The sequence below is a fragment of the Strigops habroptila genome, chromosome 12 (genome assembly GCF_004027225.2).
Source record: "Strigops habroptila isolate Jane chromosome 12, bStrHab1.2.pri, whole genome shotgun sequence".
In the NCBI taxonomy this organism is placed as follows: Eukaryota; Metazoa; Chordata; class Aves; order Psittaciformes; family Psittacidae; genus Strigops; species Strigops habroptila.
Window position 1 is genome coordinate 5,084,898 of NC_044288.2, and position 20,462 is coordinate 5,105,359.

A 20,462-nucleotide genomic window follows, 5' to 3' on the forward strand; every position below is an offset into this window, starting at 1 on the left:
CTGGTGGGACCATTGGGTTTTACGCTGGCCCATCGCATTCAGCAATGCAAGGTAACAGAACTGGTCTATTTTGTGTCTTGGGGTTTGCCAATTTGGGACAAACCACTTGGAAATAGAGCATTTTTGTTCTGGTTGGTCTGGAGAACTGCAGGAGGGTTATTAGGGAGTTGGTGGTGACTTGTTGCAGTAAAGCCCATGGTCCTCAAACTGCGTGTGCACGCAAAGAGCTTTGGAAGACCTTTCAATATGATCAAAGAGCGGGTTGCTGTTGCTTCCTTCAGTGGATGAGCGTGAAGCACCTTCTCTGCAGCAAAGAAATGGGGCATTGCTTCGTATCTGCTGCTTTCAGGGGCTGCCACATCAACTCTTCTTGGTCTTTACCTGAAAGTTGTCATGAGAGGAGCCTCTGTTAGTTAAAATTCTGACCTTTTGGTTCCTTTTTAATCTGTGACAAATCTGTTTTGTGTAGATTCCCTTGTAAATCTCAGATCTGAATGAGAGAATGAGGTTCTGCAAATGAGCCACAGACCTGGAACCCGGGCTCTCTAACGTTGCTTTGGTTCGTGTGTCGGGTTTATTTCTGTGAAGGAGCAGTTTTCCTCTCTCTGGGAGATTTTAAGGACAGCCAGCACATGTGTTTTACTGTGCCACCCGTCACCAGCAGTGCCCCACGTTGCCCACATTGCCATGTTGAGCAACAATCAGTTCACAGGCAGACCCATGCAGCGGGCAGGGGCATAGATGTTGGAAACCAAAGGGTAGATACATGATATAAAGGCATTTGTAAATTTTCTGAGCATTCATGCCCCTTAAAATAGCTGTTTCCACTTAGCCTTTTTGGATGTGGCACCAGTTTTCCCTCAAGGGTACCACTCTAGCTCAAAACGTGGCAGTGCAGCATGGCAGAAATAGGAAAGCATGTTGTTATTTCCTAGAGATTTTATATTAAATATGTGACAGTTACAACTGATGTTATTTATGATGTCTATTGTTTAAAATATGTGGTATCTAAGAGTACTTTTTAAAGGTGCCAGTGAGAAATGCTTTAAAAGGGAGATGATTGAAGATAACTGGCTCTGTATCGCTGAAGTGAATGACACTGGATGACCACATCACCTAGCAGAGAACTCTTCAGCCACAGAAGGAAACTTGTTTCCCTTCTATGTTGGCAAGGCCATGGCTAAAAGCAGAGGCTGTTTTCCCCTCCCGATGATCCTGTCTGTCCCTGTTCTGTACTTTCTGTTGCTCGGAGGGCTCAGCTATGCTGTCCTTGCAGAGCAATACCTTTTTCAGGAGGGTTGCAGTTGGCACATAACAGCATCTCCCAGGCAACAAATGATCTTAGTTTTGTTTCGGACCACAGGCAAGCAGTTCTCGGGATGGTAACCTGAGACAATTTGCCTTTGCCAGGATTCAGTCCTTCCCCAGATTTAGAAGCTGCTCACATGCTGCGGGCTACAGAGCTGTAATTGCCTTTGCTCACAAGGGACACCAGCAGCTGTAAAAAGGACCTTAGATTGAGACTGTCCTTACTTCTCATGCAGATAGTCAGGTGGAGAGTCCCATGGTCAGTGGTCGGATGGTGGGAGAGGTGTCTCTTCTGTCACCTTCCTGGCTTTCTCTGCTGGTTTTGCATGCAGGTGGAGGGACCCAAAAGGCACCAAACTGCCAGGGTTACAATGCAGGTTACACTTCTCAGTCAGTATATCTGCAAGAATCCAACTACAAATGCTCATGTTTGGGGGGCAAAGAATCAAGTTGGAAAAAGTATTTTGACCAAATTTGGTGAAAAAATTCACTTTGCCCTTTAAGTAATAGGCATGCATTAAATAAAACATGTCTGGGTTTTTGTGCCTTTTCTTGCTACTGTAAGTCAAAGTTGCTTTGCTTATTAAAAAAACCCCTGAAGTTGAGCAGAGCCTTAATCAGCAAAGAGCTGTCAGGCTTGCTAGAGAAGACAGTAAGGGATCAGACCACGCAGGTTTGCTTTTCAGCACATGGGCACAAAACACGTGCACCATCACTGCATCCTGTAGCCTGGCCACAAGCTCCCATGTGTGCTTGTTCAGAAGCACGCTGGAAGCAGCCCCTTGATTGCCTTTATGTGCAAAATAGAGGTATAATCTAAGTAGCTTTTATTCAGGGACGATGAAAAGCTTTGTAAATGCTAACTTATGTATTGCCTCAGAAATAAGAATGGCTTCATCCTCGATTTAAATAACAGCTGCCTCGAAGAAAAGTGAAAACTACAGCATAGGGCTAGAATTGTGAGAGACCTTTAGGGAAAGAGAGCGGAATTCCATTCTGTTCAGTGCTATCTGTGCTGAGATGCACAGACCCCAAGAACGAGCAGCCAGAGCAGTCAGCTTGTTTTTTCTGCATTCAGGCTGTGATGTCTGTTTGAATTGCAGGATTCTTGTGCGCTGAGCAGATCTAAGATGAAGGTAAATTGGCCTCAGTGCGCAGTTAGTCATTTCCTGTCATGCTTTCATGTTTGAATTCTGGCGTACTGGGGATGACCTTTATTTCATGGGGCAAAGAGATTTTGAAACGCTCTTGCCGGAGCCCTGGGTTTGCAGTTGGATAAGCAGTTAGGCATTTCTATGGCTATGGGCCAACTTTGCTGGGTTATAATAAATCAATCCAGTCTAAATTTAAACTTTCATTGCTAGATTATAATCCTCATAACATGCTTATTCTTCGGGACTCCCTTTTTCCTTCTCTAACAGCCAGAGCGTTATAAAGATCTCACTGGGTTTCTGCATTTGGAAAGTTTAGGACATCCTAGGCTCTGTGACAGAGTTCTGTCTTTTGAGTTTGGGGCATGGATGTATTTTCCCCTTCGATCTTTGTGGTCATATGTTTGTTGCTGGAGAATACTGGCCTTGTGCAGTGCCCTGTTCCTCATGCAAGGTTGTAGTTGCCATGAGGTGTGGTGTTACGGGGCTGTAGCACACAACAGAAACCACACATGCTACAACAGCCAGGTAACATGAAGAACCTTATCTACCAAGTTCTAGTTTCAGGTGCATTTATATATTCTCTCGTCATTACTTTTTTGATGAAACTTCCTCCAGTTATAATCCCTTCCCACCACCTTTTCTTGCCCATCACTTCATAATGGCACAGGCAAAGAAGGTCCACAGATAACTTATACCATGCTAAGCAACAGGCATTTCACTGTTCAGATTAGCTTCTGCCTAGACCTGGTGTGAAAGCTGGGGCCTGGAGGCCAGCCGCTGCCCATTAATTTGTTTTATATGGTTGATGACTATCTCTAGGCTTTGTTTTGTGTTCTTGCATTACTGTTTGTTGCCAGTAGGATGATGGTTAAGGTACGGTTTGCTCAGTATGTCTGAAAGGCTTGTTCAGCTGTGCACAAGCAACAAGTTCCTCGTTCTTGCCCAAGTTTCTAGTTGAAGGAGGAAACTAAGGGAATTTGCGGACTGGACATTGGCATACTCTTATGATGTGGTCTGTCAAGCACCCACTAACTGGTGGCGTTTGTGCCAGGGCTGTTGAGGCACCACAAGCCGATGGGAGCTTCCCTGGACCATGACTCTCACTCCTCTGATCCTGTGATCAGCGACACTCCCTGAAACTTGGCTCCAGCATCTTTCTTCCTATTACGGTCACCCCGGCCACGTCTACAGCTGCTGTCCTGCAGCAGTGATGAGCTTCAGTAGCAGGTTTGCATTGTGTAAGCTACTGCTGCCAACAGGCTCCTGCTTGGCCAGCATTGCACGTGGCAGGGGAAAGTACCTGCGATGTGGAGCTTGGGCCAGGCTGTCTCTCTTTCCTCCCAAGCCTCTTCAGACACGGGCCAGAATCTCTTCTGGCGCATTTTTAAACCAGAGGTTTTTTACCATCTATTAAAAAGGACTTCATTTGGCTGGGAGAAGTTTCTGATGTGTCCATATCTTACTCCTCTTTCACTTCCTCCTTCAGTTCAGTGGTCTGTTTGAATCCTGAGAGGTCCAAACAGCCCAAATGGTTTCAATTCCAGACTTCCTGTTGAGCGTGCACAATGTGCTTGCTCTGTATACATTTTGAATAAGATTAACAGCTGATCTCTTGAGCAAACATTCAGTTTTAATGTCAGCAGAATGACGCAGGCTGCTTGTTCTGAGTGTGTCCCAACAGCTCCGCTGCTGTTAGTGCCACCCTTGGTCCAAGCTGCCCTCTGTAGAGGGAGGATTTTGTTCAGAACCTGAAATAGTTAGTTAACCCTTGCCTTTAGTAATGAATTTTAACTCTTAAATCATTCCATCCTTTCTTCCTGGGCAGAGCTTTTCGTTTTATGGGTGCATAGTAGGGGCCCTTAAGCTTCCCTTCTGACCCTGGTAGAATTAACTTTCCCTAAAGAAAATAAGTCTAGAGCAAGGGCTGGAATTGTCTGTTCTTTCTCCTTGTGAGCTTGCGCTCTGCTGTCCCTTGATTGGGATTTTGGAAGGGGGGTGGACCCAGTGACCAGTACCCATGGGAAGCCTGGCATTTCTCACTGCTGCTGTTTGAACAGGTCTCTTTCTCTTCCTCCAAACTACATATCTTCATGCTCCCTGTGTGGATGCTTCAGCTCACAGCTGGATTCAGGGGACATGCTCGGGCAGGGCAGATCTGAGGAGGAAAGGGACAAAAGCAGCTGAAAGCCAAAAGCAAAAAAAGCAAGGTCTTGGCCACAGGAAACTACAGTTTGAATCTCAGATGGGCAAACCCGCCTGGTTTTCCACTGTAGCATGGAAAATTGGATTCCCCTGCAACTGTGGCCTCATTAAAAAGAGATTCTTTCTTTAAAGGGTAGAGAAGGGACAAAAGTCCCAGTGTGCACAAATACTGCTTAGACTTTGTCCCATTACCTTGTATGGGGATGCTGCCTTGTGAGAGCCTGACTTACTCACAGGAGGTTTTCCTTTCACATACGTAGGAAAAGTTCTGGGTTACGTTCCCTTACCTTGGGAGAAAGAATGAAGGATTTAGAGGAAAAAGGTCTGTGAACTCATTGGTGTTTTGAAACCACAGCAGAGTTTTGGACTTCCTGACAGCCTTTTGTCCATGTCAGGATTTCTTGCGGACCATACCTACTGGGCAGTCTGTAAGCACATCGAGGCCAAAACTACTTCCATGTGCAGATAGCTGACTCTGCGTATGGTCTCTCTTTTCTTTGGCCTTTCTGGGAGATCTGGCCAATCATTTCTGGTAATTCAAAAAGTTGAACCTTAAAAAAATCATTGCTGCTTTGCAGATCTTCTGAGTGTCTCTGATTTGGCAGAATCCAGCAGGTACTTAGGCCAGGCATCAGTGGTCATTTTCCTCCCAGAATCAGCACTGCTGGTGTTACAAGACAGTGTAAAGGCAAGCCTGGCCTCCTGGAGATGCATCCCATCACCACCTCCTCTGTAGAATAGTGCAGCAAATAAATATTAGCATATATATTGTGCCATGTCACTGGTGGATAAAGTGATAAAGATGCTTCCTGTCTCTCATCCTGCATGTCAGCCTGTTGTCTGAGACAGAGGGCACCTCTTATTGCATTTACCAGAGTTGGACTTTGTCTCTATTAGGAGTTCCTCATTGCACTTGCACCCTCATTCCTCAGCCTCTCCTCTCTGTGGGAAGCTGCTTTGGGGCAGGACTGGACTCTGTGTACCTGCCCTCAGCAGCACCTTCTGGAACCCTCTGCATGTGAAGGCGCTGCTCAGCTTTGCCGTGCTCACCAGGACGTGGTGGCTGTGCCTGCACCGTGGCTGTTCACCATTGGGACCGGGTGTGATGTCTCAGTCTGTGCAAACAGTGCAGTGCTTCCTGCAGCAGGCTGTGGGCTGCAGCCAGGTGAGGCTTTGTTGCTTTAAGGGCAAGAGCAGACATTTGAGGGACAGTTGTGATTGTAGCACTTATCTTGATCTATCTGCAGAGCTGTCGGGAGAAGTCCACGTGATGTGGTTTTGCTCTTTGGTTAGAGGAAACCTCAGAGTTCCCTTCTGAACGTTAGGCAACCCTCAATTTGCCATCCTAAGACTGTATTAAAATCATGCAGCTATCTTAGGTCTTCCTTGTGACTTACCAGAGGCTTTAACAGTTTGTGCTACTTGTTCCTCTCCATGTTGTGGGCATTTTCAGGAGGCTGCCTGCTTTGCTGGCAAGGGTGATTCTGACAGCACTGATTCCATTGGGAATGCAGGGTGTTTCCTTACAGCTGTGCCAGCCGTTTCCCTAAATCTGTTGCAGAGCCCAGAGCAGCCTGGGCAGGAGGTTGGTTTGCCCGTGCTTGGGCAAACAACTGTGGTGCAAGCTTGATGCATGCACATGCACAAGCACAACATCCCAGTGCTGCAGGGGGGGGCTGTGTGGCCTTACACCCAGCTGATTCATTTGTCTCCTCCTTCGACTGTAAGAACCAAATCCTCGCTATGTGTTGGAGAAATGACCTGCAGCATCCTCTTGCTGTGCTGGGGATGGGGGAGCTGCCCATGGATGAGGCCCATGGTCCTTGCAAGGATTTTAACCCCCCCCCAGAGCAGCCCTTCATCCTTGAGATTGCCGAGCTGTCCATGGGGAGGCTCCAGGCTGGAAGACAGATCCAAGGCAAGATCCAAAGGCAGGAAGTGACTCAGTCAAGCTACAAGCAGGCGGGTGAAGGCTTGATGCAACACTGCTCCTGAGGGTGCTCCGTGCAGGCTGGGCTACCCTGATGAAACACTCAGCACCTTTCTGGCAAGCTGCCTCCAGCCTCTCACCTGAAAGCAGGATCTCCTGTAACAGCAGATGAGGGATGTTGTTCCCACGTGTCAGATCTACAGCCATGCTCGTGGGTTTGGGAGCAGAGCAAGAGGGCACAGAGAAGCAGCAGCGTGCATGGTGCCCTATGGAGCTGGTCCCCACCACCCTGGAGAGCCTGGGCTGGGGTGTGCAGTGACCATGAGCAGATCCGCAGGAGCGGTGTCAGGACTGAAAACATTCCCAGTGTAACAGAAGGGCTGGAGCTGCTCCTCAGAGCAAGCAGCTGGTTTCCCTTTTAGGGTCGGAGGCAGGCACAAACAATTTCACACAGATTCCAGGACCCATAATGGTTCTGGAAAGCCAACAGGAACAAAAAGCGTTCTTCTCCTCTTCTGACCTTGGAGCGTGTTGAGGACCGTCTTCCAAAGCCTTGTCCCTGGGCAGTTTCATCCTTACATGGGGAACACTCGCCTGTCCCAGCGAGGTTGTGCTGTCTCTTCTGTTTAGGTGTGAACTGCAACTGCACCAGCAGTGCTCAGCACAACCCAGGGAAGAGAACAGGCAGGAACCCGACAGTTAAAGGCAGGTCTATTCCTGTGTCCTGGAAAGATTAAATGTTTCCCTAGGAATAACCTTATGGGTTGCTCTAGGATCACTTAGTGGAGCAGCTGGTTGTGACCTGACAACAAACCACAAACCGGCGTGAAGTGACACAGGGTTGTAGGTTCACCATGTGCATGAGACCTCTCCGTGGAGGAGTTCACTGTAGCAGGAATCATCTCAAAAGGCTGCTTAAACTCTTCAGTGACTGCGTGCAGCACAAAGCCTGGCCCCGGACGCTCTGTGCTGCCTCCTTTGCATAATAGCTCCCCAGTTGATCGACACTAAAATGAATGTATTAATCTCGTGGGGCTGTTGCTAAGCCACCTGCTGTGTTGCTGTGGACAGTGACACCGGGGTGGTGTTAGGTGCATGTTACTCTCTAATTAGAAAGTGGACTCTGTTGGGCGTCCTTGACAAATTGCTGACCTTTCTCATACGTGAAGCTATTCTGAGCTCTGTTCCAGACTGATCAGATTTGCATCCTGGAGCACTTTAAATGTTGTTTGTGAGAGGAGCTCTTGTTCCCAAAGCTGTTCATGGGCACAGGAGAGGAACTGGACTTCCTTTCTTCCATGAGCACAGCTATATCTGTCCGAGGGAAAGGGTAGGCAGCTGGCAGGCATATATCTGTTGTTTATTTTTGCCCTCAGACAGCTGGGAGAATACCCCACACCCAGCTCCATCGTCCCCATGTATGAGGGACCTGCTTTGCTCCTCGTTCCACAGGGACTGCAGCCATGTAGTAATGGGCAAGGAAACGCTCTCTTAGCAACTCGAATCCCATCATTTTAGGGCAACACCTTGGTTAGTATTTGAAGGCGTTACTTACATCACCCTTGATCACAGCTAATGTTTACAGGGCAGGGCAGACTATGAAGTATGATGAGCACATGTGATTTAGCACATAGCGACTGCCTGTATTGTGAGTTCTCAATCTGAGCCTCAGTTAAAGGGGTTCGTAAATGCATTTCTTCACGAATGGAGACAATTGCCAGGTTCCTCACCACAATCACAGTAAGAATTGTGGGCTTTTGTACTATTTCTTTCACTTCTTTTGTCCCACCTCCCTCTTCTCCATGAACTTGGTCTCCAGCAGTGCTGTGTCGTCGGGGGGTGAAGATGCAGAGTTTGCTTTGGCATTGCACAGAGCTTTGACACCCCTGCCCAGCACTGCTTGCGAGACCAGAACAAAGAGAGCAAACAGCTTATCTAGTACAAATAACCCTGAGCAAACTTCCTGGGGCTGTTCCTTTTCTTCTGTGGAAGAGGCATCGTGGAGGCTGATCCCGTACACTCTCACAGCAGTCTTGGCCACGTCACTTGGGACTTGCTCTGTTCATAGCCCATGCATCAGCCAAGGGCTCTGAGTCCAGAGCCTGAGAGCAGGAGCTTGGCTCCCACAGCGTGCAGGAGATGTAGGTAGATTTTGGGGAGAAACTACTCAAAGTGGAGGTGAGCAAGGGTCTTCCTCGGTGTCATATGGTTTTCACTGCCTCTGGGTCGTGCATCCTGCGGGGGACCTGCGCTATTGCTGGTGAGTGCTGATGGGGAGCTTTGGTGGGCTCAGGAGTGCCAGCTGCCCTTGGGGATGGAGGAGAGGAGTCCTGGCACTGCCAGGAGCCTGGGTGACAAAGCATTTGGGATTGAAATGTCCCTGTCCTGTCACTTTTAATCCTGGTTTTGATGATGGTTGTAGCTCGGCTGCCCTGGGAGAGCAGGTCCTGAGCACTCGCTGGGGAGCTGGTGCTCCCACCCGTAGCTCTCCTGTGTTTGCTCGCACTGGGTCCCAAGGGTGCGTGTGGAGCTGGGGGACAGCACCTTCCTTATCAGGGTGGTTTGTGGTTCAGTACTGGGTGGGTTTATCTGCTCACCTCCTGTCCTTGTGACGCAGGGAAGTGCTGTCCCTTGTTTCGAGCTTGGGGACAGGGACTCACAGATGGACAGTGTCAGAGGCAGCAGTGCTCGGGAGGCTGAGTCTGTGTCACCAGTAAAATCCAAGCCTTCCTCATTGAAGTTATTTTTCCTTCCCTCGTGTTTTCTCATGTCCTCTGACCCCCTATTACAGGACCACAGAGATAAAGCACAGCCCGTTGAGCAAACACGGCAGTTCCCAGCTCCAGCGGTACCGTCGCTCCCAGGGTAGGAGTGCTCATTAGAGGCCCTTTTATTACAGACACACCTTGGAAAGTTCCCTTCAGCACGGCTGAGAGGAAGAGGAGGGTTATTAATTTGATTTTCATTCTTTACCAGAGAGAGAAAGGTCCCGGGCAGCTTCAGGGAGTGAAGGCAAGTGGGGTGGCAGAGGAGGAGGTGGTGGGTGAGAAGTGGCCAGGAGCCCTGCGTGGTGCTGGGAGCTGCTGCCCAGAAGAGTGAGCACCTCCTGGGATACCCCAGAGGGAGCGAACACTGTGGGCAGAGCTGGGGCAGCGGTTCCAGTTTGGCACCCGTCTGGCTGCCCTGTGCAACCTGCCCCATCTCCAGCAATACACTGGAAATAGCCGCTGCGAGCCTGGCGCTGCTGGTTGGGGGGCACTGGAGGACGGGCTCGGTGGAGCGGTGGCCCCAAGGCCACGCTGCTCGCAGGGGCACGCCGTGGGGCTGCTCCTGCAGCCGCAGCCACGCGCAGCAGCCTGCCGCGCTGGAGGGCACGGAGCGGTCAGCAGCGGCCGGGGCAGCAGCTGGGTAACCAGAGTGTCTGAAAAGGGACTTTGTTCCCCCTCTGTTGGTCACGTAGCCATGTGGGAACACTAGATTTATTCACCACCAGGCCTATCAGCACATACCAGGCTTGACAACAGCTGGGAGCTGTGTGGCTTGACCAAGAATAGCCCTGGGGAGCTCGCGGCCATGAGTCAGAGCTGTCTGGATCAGCTTCTGTCCCGGAGGCTGCCTCCCAGCCTAAGGGAGATGGCCGGGGAGACTCAGAGCTTCCATGAGCTTCGTGTCCCATTAAATGCTAAACTGTAGATCGAGCCATAACAGCTCTTTCTGAAGTGGGTGGGTTCACGGAGAAAACTGCAGCGTGTGGCACTCTGCTGCTGACTGCTCCGATGTAATTCCACGGGCTTGTCTACACTTGACAGCAACCTGTATTAAAGCAGGGTGTGATTTTGCAAGTGGAAAACTCCATATTTAGGAATAACCAGGCTAAACCAAACAGAAGGAAGATACTCTTGTTCTGGAGTTAGTGCTCCAAAGGAAGTGAAATAGTTCCTCAAACCTCTTGTCGGGGAGGGAGACAAGGAGCAATGAGAGGTGTCTGATCTGCACGCAGCACCTCTGTTGCTTGTAAACCACCCACCCTCCCCAGCACTTTCTCCTTAAAGAGTGGTTGTAGTTGGAGCATCATGTGCAAAAGAGTTTGCTGGGATGTAGCTGCGTAGCTGGGCACGGCCATGTGGGGTGCCTGATTCCTGCTTCCCCCTGGAGCAGCTGCTTGAAAGTTCTGGAGAAGCTCCAGAATCTGAACCGCTGACAGCCCCATCGGGCAGAGCTTCAGCTCCCAGGCTGGCAGGAGGAATCCTGCTCTTGGTCCAGGGCCATGCTGGTGCCTAGGTGTGGGTCTTGGTAAACAGGTCTCCCTCAAGGTGGCTGGCTCTGATGTGGCAGTGGACGCGCACCCACACAGCGTGTGCGTGGTCCTGTTGTCAGTGCCAAACCAAAAACTTTTAGTGCACATAAATTGTCTCTTTTGGTCCTCATTTACACTTTGCTTCCCAGCAAGGAGGCAGACAGTGAGAAGCTCAGCTGCATGCTCATGTGTCAAGGTTTCTCTGAGTGGTGCTTAAGTACTCCAAGTGTTGAACTTGAGTTTAAACCTGAAGCAAGATTCATCCCAGGGCCTGAATGTGTGCAGGCTGTTTGGAAGCGCATACAGGCACAGAGCAGGCGCAGCAGCTCGCGGCTGTGTCCTGTCCTGGTGTGGACACAGGTTTGTTGGCTCGGTGCAGGGCTTCGTGGTCTTCACCCTCTGGAGCTGGCAGGGCTGTGCAGGGACCTCTCAGGCAGGGAAAGCTGATACTGACCCAGCATCTCTGCTGATCTCTTAGCAGGTGAAGGAGGCCCTCAGACTGGCACCATGACAGAGTGCTTTGACTGCGACAACTGCAAGGAGTCCTTGTATGGGCGCAAGTACATCCAGATGGACAACGGCCCGTACTGCATCCCCTGCTACGATGCCCACTTTGCCAACACCTGCGATGAGTGCAAAGAGCTGATCGGCCACGACTGCAGAGTGAGTGCGGGACCCCGTGGCTGGGCAGGGTGCTCCCTGGGTGATGTGTGCCCTCCTCATCTCAGCTGTCCTCCCCAGGAGCTGTACTATGAGGATCGTCATTACCACGAGCACTGCTTCCGCTGCTTCCGCTGTGACCGTTCCCTGGCTGATGAGCCCTTCACCTGCCAAGGAGAGGAGCTGCTGTGCAATGACTGCTACTGCAGCGAGTTCTCCTCCAAATGCATTGCCTGCGAGAAGACAGTCATGCCAGGTAGGAGCAGGCAGAGTCAAGCACTGCAGTTGGTTCCTGGTCCCAGCAGTGTTGGGGCTGCGGGATCCAACACTAGGGCAGCGAGGGAGAGACATGAATTCCTGTTCTCTTGGCACTTTGCTTGTCTGCCAAGCTGCAGTCACCACAGCAGCCCTTTCTGTCTGTTCCTCCTTTTCCATGGGGAAGTGAGCTGGGAGGGAAATAACAAAGGGTTTCCTGGGCATTTTCTGGTGTGTGCTGACGAGGAGAGAAGGAATGACTGAAGGCGTGTGAGCGTCTCTGGAGGTGGCCTGAGGCAAAGGCGTGTCTTTGCTTGGCCATTCTGGCACCATCTTCAGATGTAGGTTACAACAGGCCTCTCTGCCTTGGCCTGGGTGCCAGTGCCGGGGGCATGTGCCTGCAGCCCTCCCCTTGGGGCTGTGGGGTGGGCAGGGTGTCCCTCTGCAGCTGCCTGCGGTCCTGTGCTGCCACAGGGCGGGCAGGCACAGAGCTGGGTGTGCAGGACCGGTGTACACAGCCCATGTGTGTGCGAGTGCTGCTCCCTTCTGTCACTGTGAACTCTCTCTGCAGGATCCCGTAAGCTGGAGTACAACGGACAAACCTGGCATGAGCATTGCTTCATATGCAGCAGCTGCCAGCAGCCCATCGGCTCGCGGTCCTTCATCCCAGACAAGAAGGATTATTACTGTGTGCCCTGTTACGAGAGCAAGTTCGCTCCTCGCTGCACTCGTTGCAAAAAGGTATGTCTGACCCAACAGCCCAAAGTGCCCAAGTTCTGGGATCTAGGGATATGTTCTCCACTCCTAAGCCCCACCAGAGAAGGGTTCAGGCTCCAGCACCTCCATGTGTCACCAGTGTGTGCTCTCTTCCCGCAGACCCTGACCAAGGGAGGAGTGACTTACCGGGATGAGCCTTGGCACAAGGAGTGTTTCGTCTGCACAGGCTGCAAGACCCCCCTGGCTGGCCAGCAGTTCACCTCCCAGGATGACAACCCCTACTGCATCAAGTGCTTTGGGAACCTCTATGCCAAGAAGTGCAGTGCCTGCACAAAGCCCATCACAGGTGAGCAGAACAGCTCTGGTGACAGGGCCCTTCTGCATGACCTACCTGCCCTGTTTCAGGGCATCTGGATATCCAGGCATGTGGTGACTTCTCTGGGTGAAGCCACCCTCTTGAGTGCATGTGTCACCATGCCCATATGATGCTCATACACATCTCCACCATGCAGCCTTGCTCAAGTGTCTCCAGGCACTTTAAGCCTCCCAGGGACAAATGCTGTGGAGTGCAAAGTGCCCTGAGGCATGTCCCCCACAGAAACAACTGTAGTCACCTTCTGAGGAACCCCACGAGAGAGAATCTGTTGCAGTGGTCTTATGGTCGTTTGTGTCCCTTCATCTGCATCTTTCAAAGTGTGCCATAGCTAGAGCAGCAACTGCTGCAGGGGAGTCTGGACCTGTCGTACCTGCCTACGACAGGGGAAGCAGAGGGTCCTCTTCTGCAGAAACCCTTGGGAGGGTCTGTCCTCCTTCCTCTTCTCCTCCACTTGACCTTTCCCTCTGCAGCTCATGTCTGTCGCTGCTTGGGCAGGCAGGCAAAGGCATTAATCAGCCGGTGAGTCAGAGGGTGACTCTGGCTGAGGACATGGCAGCTCCTGGGCACATCGCTTCCCGTCTGGTCCTTACCACTTCGTTGCAGTCCCGGGGAGAAGGGAGTCGTAGCCCACAAGTCCAGCCATTGCTGGAGGAGGAAGAAGGAAGCTGCCCCCAGAGCCTCTGCAGGAGCCTGGGCTGGGGCTGGAGGCAGGAGAGCTCTTCCTGGGATTTCACTAGCACTGTCCTTGGAAAGTGCTGCCCGGAGCTCCCCACACCCGCTGTGGTGGTGCAGCTCCGCTCCCTGCTCATCTCTGGGGAGCAAATGGTGATTCTGGTCTGAGTATCTCAACCCTGCAAAGTCTGGTGTGAAATCATTTCAGTCCTCTTCTCCCCTGCAAGAGTGGATAGTTGTATTTCAGATGTATTTTATGCTGGGGGTGGTTTGGGTGCCTGACTCGGAGATGGCTGGGCAAGGGCTCGGTCTGTGTGGGAAGCTCATCCCCAGGGGTTCTAACGCTGCTCTCTGTCCCTCCTGTAGGTTTTGGTGGTGGTAAATATGTCTCCTTTGAGGACCGTCACTGGCACCACAATTGCTTTAACTGTGCCCGCTGCAACACCTCGCTGGTGGGGAAAGGCTTCATCCCTGACAACGATGAGATCCTGTGCCGCGACTGCAGCAGCGACCTATGAGCCTCCGAGGACACCGTGGGGCAGGGGCTTTCTCTATTCTTCAGGGTCTTTGTGCCAGATACCCCAACAACACTGCAGGGGCAGGGCACAAGGCACAGGAGATGGGGGCTGACCCCGAACCACGGTGTGTTCAGGGGGTTCCTGTGCCCCTCCTGAAGGCTAGAATACGCTACGCTATGGCTCTGTGCAGAGTCAAAGCTAAACAAAATTGAAAGAGAAGCTTCAAGATCCCCCCCCCCATTATTTACTCTTTCCTTTTGCTTCCTGTCTGACCACAAGCTGAGCCCAGGGCCCCAGCTGAGCAAAGGGCAGCAGCAGCTTCAGCGTTGGGCTGCTGGATCTGCACGCTGGCAGCATGTATTTGCTCCCCCTGGCACAGTGCTGACTTTTCTCTTTTCCCCATGTGCTTCCCTTGCTCTGTGTGATACAAGGCAGCAGCTCCTGGTCCGTGCAGCTTGGCCGTGCTGGCTTCCATCGTGGATGGCTTTGCAGCACACGTGTGGCTGGCCTGTGCTGACCTGGGCATGAAGGCACATGCTCTGGGGAGAGCGTGGGGGACACCAGGCTGCAGTGTGGCCAGGAAAAGAGCATGTGTCCTGCCAGATGGGATCCAGCTCCGGATTTCTGTAGCCACCTCACCATTTGCAGGCCAGACCCTGTGCTCTGCACAGCTCCGTGGAGGTGCTCTCACTCAGGTGTGGATGAGGAGCTCGGATCACTCACAGGTAAAGGGTGTTCTGCCCCATCACCTCCCTGCCCCGTTCCCATCTGTGCCGGGATCTCCCAGGGCTGCCTCTGCAGTGCCTGAGCTGGTGCATGGAGCAGCCCCCTGAGATGTGCCTGGCTGGGCTCTGGAGAAGGGTGTGCTGAAGGCTGAGAGCACCGCGGGCTTTATTCCTGCTCCATCCCTCCCATGGGAAACCATGGGATGGGGATTACCTTGCTGAGCCCACCCGCCAGCAGCACAGGTAACACTGCAGACCTCTGTGGGGCTGTGTCTGTGCTCAGTGGGAGCACGGGAGGGGAAGATCTGGGAATGTGGGGGGCAGTCAGGGGGGCAGTCGGGGTGTCCACAGCCTGCTCCTGCCAGGGCTGTGTCTCCCCTGCGATGGGCAGAGCGCAGCAGCTCCCCCCCCGCCACGCTCGTCCCTCGCTGTGTCCCAAAGCAAAGGTGGCGCCTGAGCTCCCCTGAGGAGGGGCTTTGCATCCCCCAAGTCCCTGCACTGGCCCGAACTGCAAAATGGGACATCTTGAGCCACCCCGGACTCACACGAGGGCTCGAGCCATCCTTGCCCCATGGCTGAGCTGCCCCCGGGCCCCTTAAGACCCCCCCCTTCAGTGGGATGCTCCTGCTTGCCTTGTCCCTGCATCCCTTTTGCTTCTGTCTTGCTGGGGCACTTACGCTGACCCCGCTTTCCTGCTTAGACAACCATGTACTTCTCTGAAAGCATCTTCTTGTGTTTGGTTTTTTCCCTTTTGTACTCTTTTGTCACCAATATCTGTCATTTTATAACCAACTGCAGGATGAAGGGGCAAGCCCCCCCCCCCCCCGGCTTCACTTAGGAACAGAAAAACCTGTTAAAATGTTATGCATGTTGAAGTGTTATTAACTCTGTATTCAGACCCTTGTTGAACCCTCGTTTGAAAGCTTTGATGCAGGCAAATCAGAGTTTGTGTGTTTGCTATTCTGAGGAGCTTGGGGCAGTCTCAAGAAGGAAGTGTCCTAAACCTCATTCTCCTGTGTATTTCCTATGGCTTTATATAATAAACCCTTTTAGTGATGCTTGTTCTCGTGTGTTTCTCAAGCAGCAGGCACAAGGCAGAGCTTTGTCTGAACCGATGTGGCTCTGCTCAGCCTTGTCCTCACCCTGTGCTGGGGATGGTGACCCCCCCCCAGTGCTCAGTACCAGTCCTGTGGGTTATGGCAGAGAAACAGCAGCTCCCTCTTTCTGCGGTGGGTTCCTGTCTGTCCGTGCCTGCTGTCTGTCCAGGCAGGCTGTTGTGCAGGACAGGCCCGAGCAGGACGCGGCTGATGCCTCCAGGCTGGCTGTCGGGTCAGGCTCAGCATCCTGCGCCGCCGCGGGAGCTGGTCTGGATCACTGTGATATGGAATCACATCCCACTGTGCAGCCAAGCTTCCTGCCCCCTGCGCTACGCACTCCCTCGTCCGCACACGTAGGCTCTCGGGAGGAGGTTTGGTGGGGAAGCTGCTGTAATCTCCATCGGGATAACAGTGGTCTCGTCCTGGCAGCCTTCCCCGGAGCAGTGCATGCTCATTAATCACTTTTATCAGCCAGGGAGCCGGTTATTCCCTAACATCTGAAACTATTTTCCACAGATTCCTTTACATTTACTAACAGATGCCACAACTTCCTCTGGGCCGGCCTGCCCTGGCCCCCAGCACCCGCTCTGGTCCCCTGGCTCTGCTCCTGCGGGTGCTGCTCCAGCACCACAGTGGGCAACGAGGGCCCTGGCACATTCCTGGCTCCTTCCAAGGCTCCTGCTCTGGCAGCTAACGGGCTTGTTCAAGGAACACTTTTGTTGCTGTTGCTGCCCTGTGACCGGTTTTGCTTGGCCTCAAAGGGTGAGTGAGCAGCCTCAGCCCGTGCTGCAGCGGGAGCACCACAACCCCTTGTTCCTGCAGCGCTGTTTCCAGGGATTAACCACACAAGGTTTCTGTACAAAGGGCCCCCGGGCTCCTCTTTCAGGCAGCCTCAAGAGCCTCACGTTTTTAGCCAAAAAAGGAAATGACCCAGCTGCACGGAGCGCTGGAACATCTGGATTTTATCCCTGTCATGAATGGGTCATGGCTGTGCAGGGCCCAGAGCCTGATTTACAGGAGGGGGAGGGTGATGTCATGCACAAACATCCCCCGAGACTCCCAGAGAGCAGCTCTACAACAGCCATGGAAATAGTATTAAGCACAGGCCAATGCTGCAGGGGGGAGGCCGGGGCTGGGGCTGCTGCACGGGGTGAGGTGGGAGCAGGGGACTCGCTGGGAGTCCAAGGCTGGGGTGGAGAAAGAGGCCCCAGCATGAACCAAACGTGGCCGAGCTGCACCACCAGCACAGGATCAGAGCTAGGGCCAAGCCACTGCCTGCACCAGCCCCAGCGAGGGGTCCCGAAAGGGCTCCTTGCTCTGGGCTGGTGCTGAGAGCAGGGCCCTCCTAGGGGCTGGCTGGTGGCTGGGCAGGGATGGGGACCAGGACAGGGATGTGATGCTTCCCAGTGCCTGGAAGCAGCGGCTCGGCTCAGTGGTGATGATGGGTGCGCAGTGCTGGCCATGCAGCAGTGCCCGTGCTGGCTGTGTGCTTCCTCCCCTGGAGATGGACGTGGCTGCTCCTGGGTTGGGCTGGCTGCAGGCAACGATTTCACATCCCAGGGGTTTGTTCTGCTCTTCCAGCAAGTTTTCCCAGGAGCAGAGCCGAGCTGCTGGTGTGTTGGGTACAGTGTGAGGCAGCAACACCTACCTGTGCTCCAGAGCTGACGAGAGCTGCACAGCCGGGGTGAGCTCTGCCTGGGGTTGGGCAGGAGGGAAGGGCTAATTTCAGCTCCCTGCTGGTGTTTGCCCCGTTTCCAGCTGTGGCTGCACACAGGTTCGGGCAGCAGCCAGGTTACTGTGCCCATAATGCCTTGTCTGAGCTCCTCACATCGAGCATGGACCTGCCTTGGCTGCTCCTGCATCCCTCCAGCTGACCAGCCAGGAGGCTGATGGTGCTGGGCTGGAGGCTCAGCACCACAATGGTAACAGGCAGGTCCCAGGAATGGTGGGAGAGCAAGTGTTGAAGTGTGAATAGCCCTCCTTTGTCTCTAGAGTTAGGAGACAGGGCTGTGGTTACAGCCAGGCTGAACCCTGCAGGCATCCCCCAGGTCTCTTTTGGTTGTCCCTTTGTCCCACCCTGCCAGGGCAGCGCATAGTGAAGGTCCTGAGGAGATGGGGAAGGAGCTGCAGCTCAGCACAAGTGGGTTTGATCCCATCATCCCGCAGGATTCCTGCCAGGAAAACTGTGCAATGTCCCTCCCAGGCCTGTCCCACAGCCATGGGCACAAAGCTGCACCGAGGGGCACCATTCACGGCAAGAGGAGCAGGGAGGTCACACGGGGGCTGGTCTTGTCCCACCTTGACCCTCCTAATGCCAGCAGCCCAAAATAAAGAGGCCATATGGCACGATGGGACATTGCTTGATTTCAACTCCTTCCCTTTCCAGGGATGAAGTTTCATGCAAAGAGAAATGGAAGAACACTAAGTTCAGAATCTTATCTCCCTTTTTATTTTTAGACAGGCATCCACGAGGAGGAACTGATGTACTTTGGGGCAGCCTTTAGTGCAAGAGAGTACTTACAGACAATGTTCTTACCTCCAGTACCATTCTCTCCTCGGTGAATTGGCTGTTCCCAGGGCAGGACCATGTTTGTCTGCCAGAATTAAGCCCAATTTCTTGTTGTTGCTTTTGGCTTAAAGGCATTTATCATTCCTGCTTGAAAAAATAGGGATCATTGATTGCTGAGGTACAAGTTAATTTTAGCTTTGCAGCTGGGAAAGTGGGGGCAATCTCTGCTTGGCATTCCGGGTGGATCTGAAGGAGGCAGTTACAATCCAAGTGGAAGTGGAAGGTTGCAGCCAGGGTTTCTGTGGGAGGGCTTCCACCAGGACCAGGTCACTCCAGTGCAGTCATGTTGTTCAGAGCCCGTCAGACAACAACAGTCTGTGCTTCCCAAGTACCAAGGGCAACAGCTTTGATCTGGGAGAGACAGAGCGAGGGCTGCACATCATCCTACGGCTTATTTCTTTCCAGTTCAGACTCTGGGTCATGTAATGCTGCTGGAGCCTGTCAGTGCTGCCACCTGCATGGGATGGGGAGGCATTTCTCCCTTGGTCTCAGGGGTACAAGGGCTTGGACCCGGGTGGATGCTTGGTGCCTGGATGGCTGTGATGAGCCCGGTGACCAGGGCACAAGCCTGGGCATTGCTCCCTGCCCTGCCCTCAGCCCTTGCCTCAAACTGGCTGCAGGAGGTGATTCCATAAGCCGTGTGCTGTGGATACCAACAGTGCCTGTGCTGAGCCACCATCTGTCCTGCTTCCTGGGAGCTGCCTCAGGAAGACAAGGCAGAGGCAGGCCTTGTGGAGGGTCACTGCACGCTCTGCCTTGGCTCCCAGCACCACTGCTGCATGGGCTGGATGCCCACCCCATCCCTGGGGAGCAGAGCTCCCCAAAAGGGAAGCCTGCTGCATGAGGGCTGCTCTCTGCTCGCAGACAGGCACCGGAACGTGCAGGGCGAGTGTTTACTTAAGCAAGCTCACAGTCATCTTGATAAGGGCAATTAAAGCCATGACATTTTATAAGTACTTCTTCCTGTTTCCTCTGTCCTTGTGCCTCACGCTCTGCAGCAAGGCACAGAGGAAGAGCACATGTCTGTGTAGGGCAGCGTGTGCGCGGGGCTGAAGGACGCTGTGCAGGAGGGTTGTTGTGTGCACACCCTGCCCCTGCACGGGGAATAGGAGCAGGTTTTGGAGCAGTTGGCCATGGTCAGGAGGACTTCAACCACATGTGCTAGCAGGCTGAGTGCTGTGCTGGGGGATGCCAGGGCTGGTTTGGAGTGCACACAGTTGTATCTGTGCACAGATAACCCTATGGAAAGCAGCTGTGGCAGTGTTTGAACAGGACGTTGCGAGAGCTATTTAGCTTTTCCCTTCTCCGTTCCAACCAAGAGAGACATTGAGGTGCTGGAGCGGGGCCAGAGAAGAGCGACAGAGCTGGTGCAGGGCCTGGAGCACAAGTGTGATGAGGAACGGCTGAGGGACCTGGGGGGTTTAGTCTGGAGAAGAGAAGGCTCAGGGGGGACCTTATCACTCTCTGCAACTGCCTGACAGGAGGATGGAGCCAGGAGGGGGCTGGTCTCTGCTCCCAAGGAACAAGGGATGGGACAAGAGGAAACGGCCTCAAGCTGCACCAGGGGAGGTTTAGATGGAGATGAGGAACAATTCCTTCCCCAGAGGGTGCTCAGGCATTGGAACAGGCTGCCCAGGGCAGGGCTGGAGTCACCGGCCCTGCAAGTGTTCACACACCGTGTAGACGAGGCCTCAGTGCCATGGGTTAGTGGTGGCCTTGGCAGCGCTGGGGTTGGACTTGATGAGCTTAAATCTCTTTCCCAACCCAACTGACTCTATGACTCCACGATTCCCACCTCTCCCAGCCTCAAGGGGCTGCTCCACGGGGACTCCATGTGTGCTCCAACGTGGGCTTCAGCCCGAGCCCTGGCCTGCTCACCGGACCCCACGGGGCAGGAACCGCTCCAGCCCTGCGGGGTCCTCCCTTTCCTGGCACTAAAAGACCTTTCCACAAGCCCCAGCACCCGGCCTGGCCTCTCTCCC

General features: G+C 53.2%; 1 protein-coding gene across 2 annotated transcripts in view; it reads left to right on the top strand.

Annotated features, from left to right (window-relative positions):
- FHL3 (four and a half LIM domains 3) overlaps positions 1-15,875 on the top strand; it is a 30,048-nt gene extending 14,173 nt beyond the window's left edge. The window contains exons 2-6 of one of the 2 annotated variants that reach the window (XM_030505063.1): positions 11,370-11,554; positions 11,633-11,807; positions 12,378-12,547; positions 12,683-12,869; positions 13,938-15,875. In XM_030505063.1, the coding sequence (XP_030360923.1) occupies positions 11,399-11,554; positions 11,633-11,807; positions 12,378-12,547; positions 12,683-12,869; positions 13,938-14,089 (840 nt within the window). In that variant the 5' untranslated portion in view covers positions 11,370-11,398 and the 3' untranslated portion in view covers positions 14,090-15,875. The remainder of the gene's footprint in view (positions 1-11,369; positions 11,555-11,632; positions 11,808-12,377; positions 12,548-12,682; positions 12,870-13,937) is intronic. The other variant, XM_030505064.1, reaches the window with a different exon arrangement.
- Positions 15,876-20,462: the final 4,587 nt, after the last annotated feature.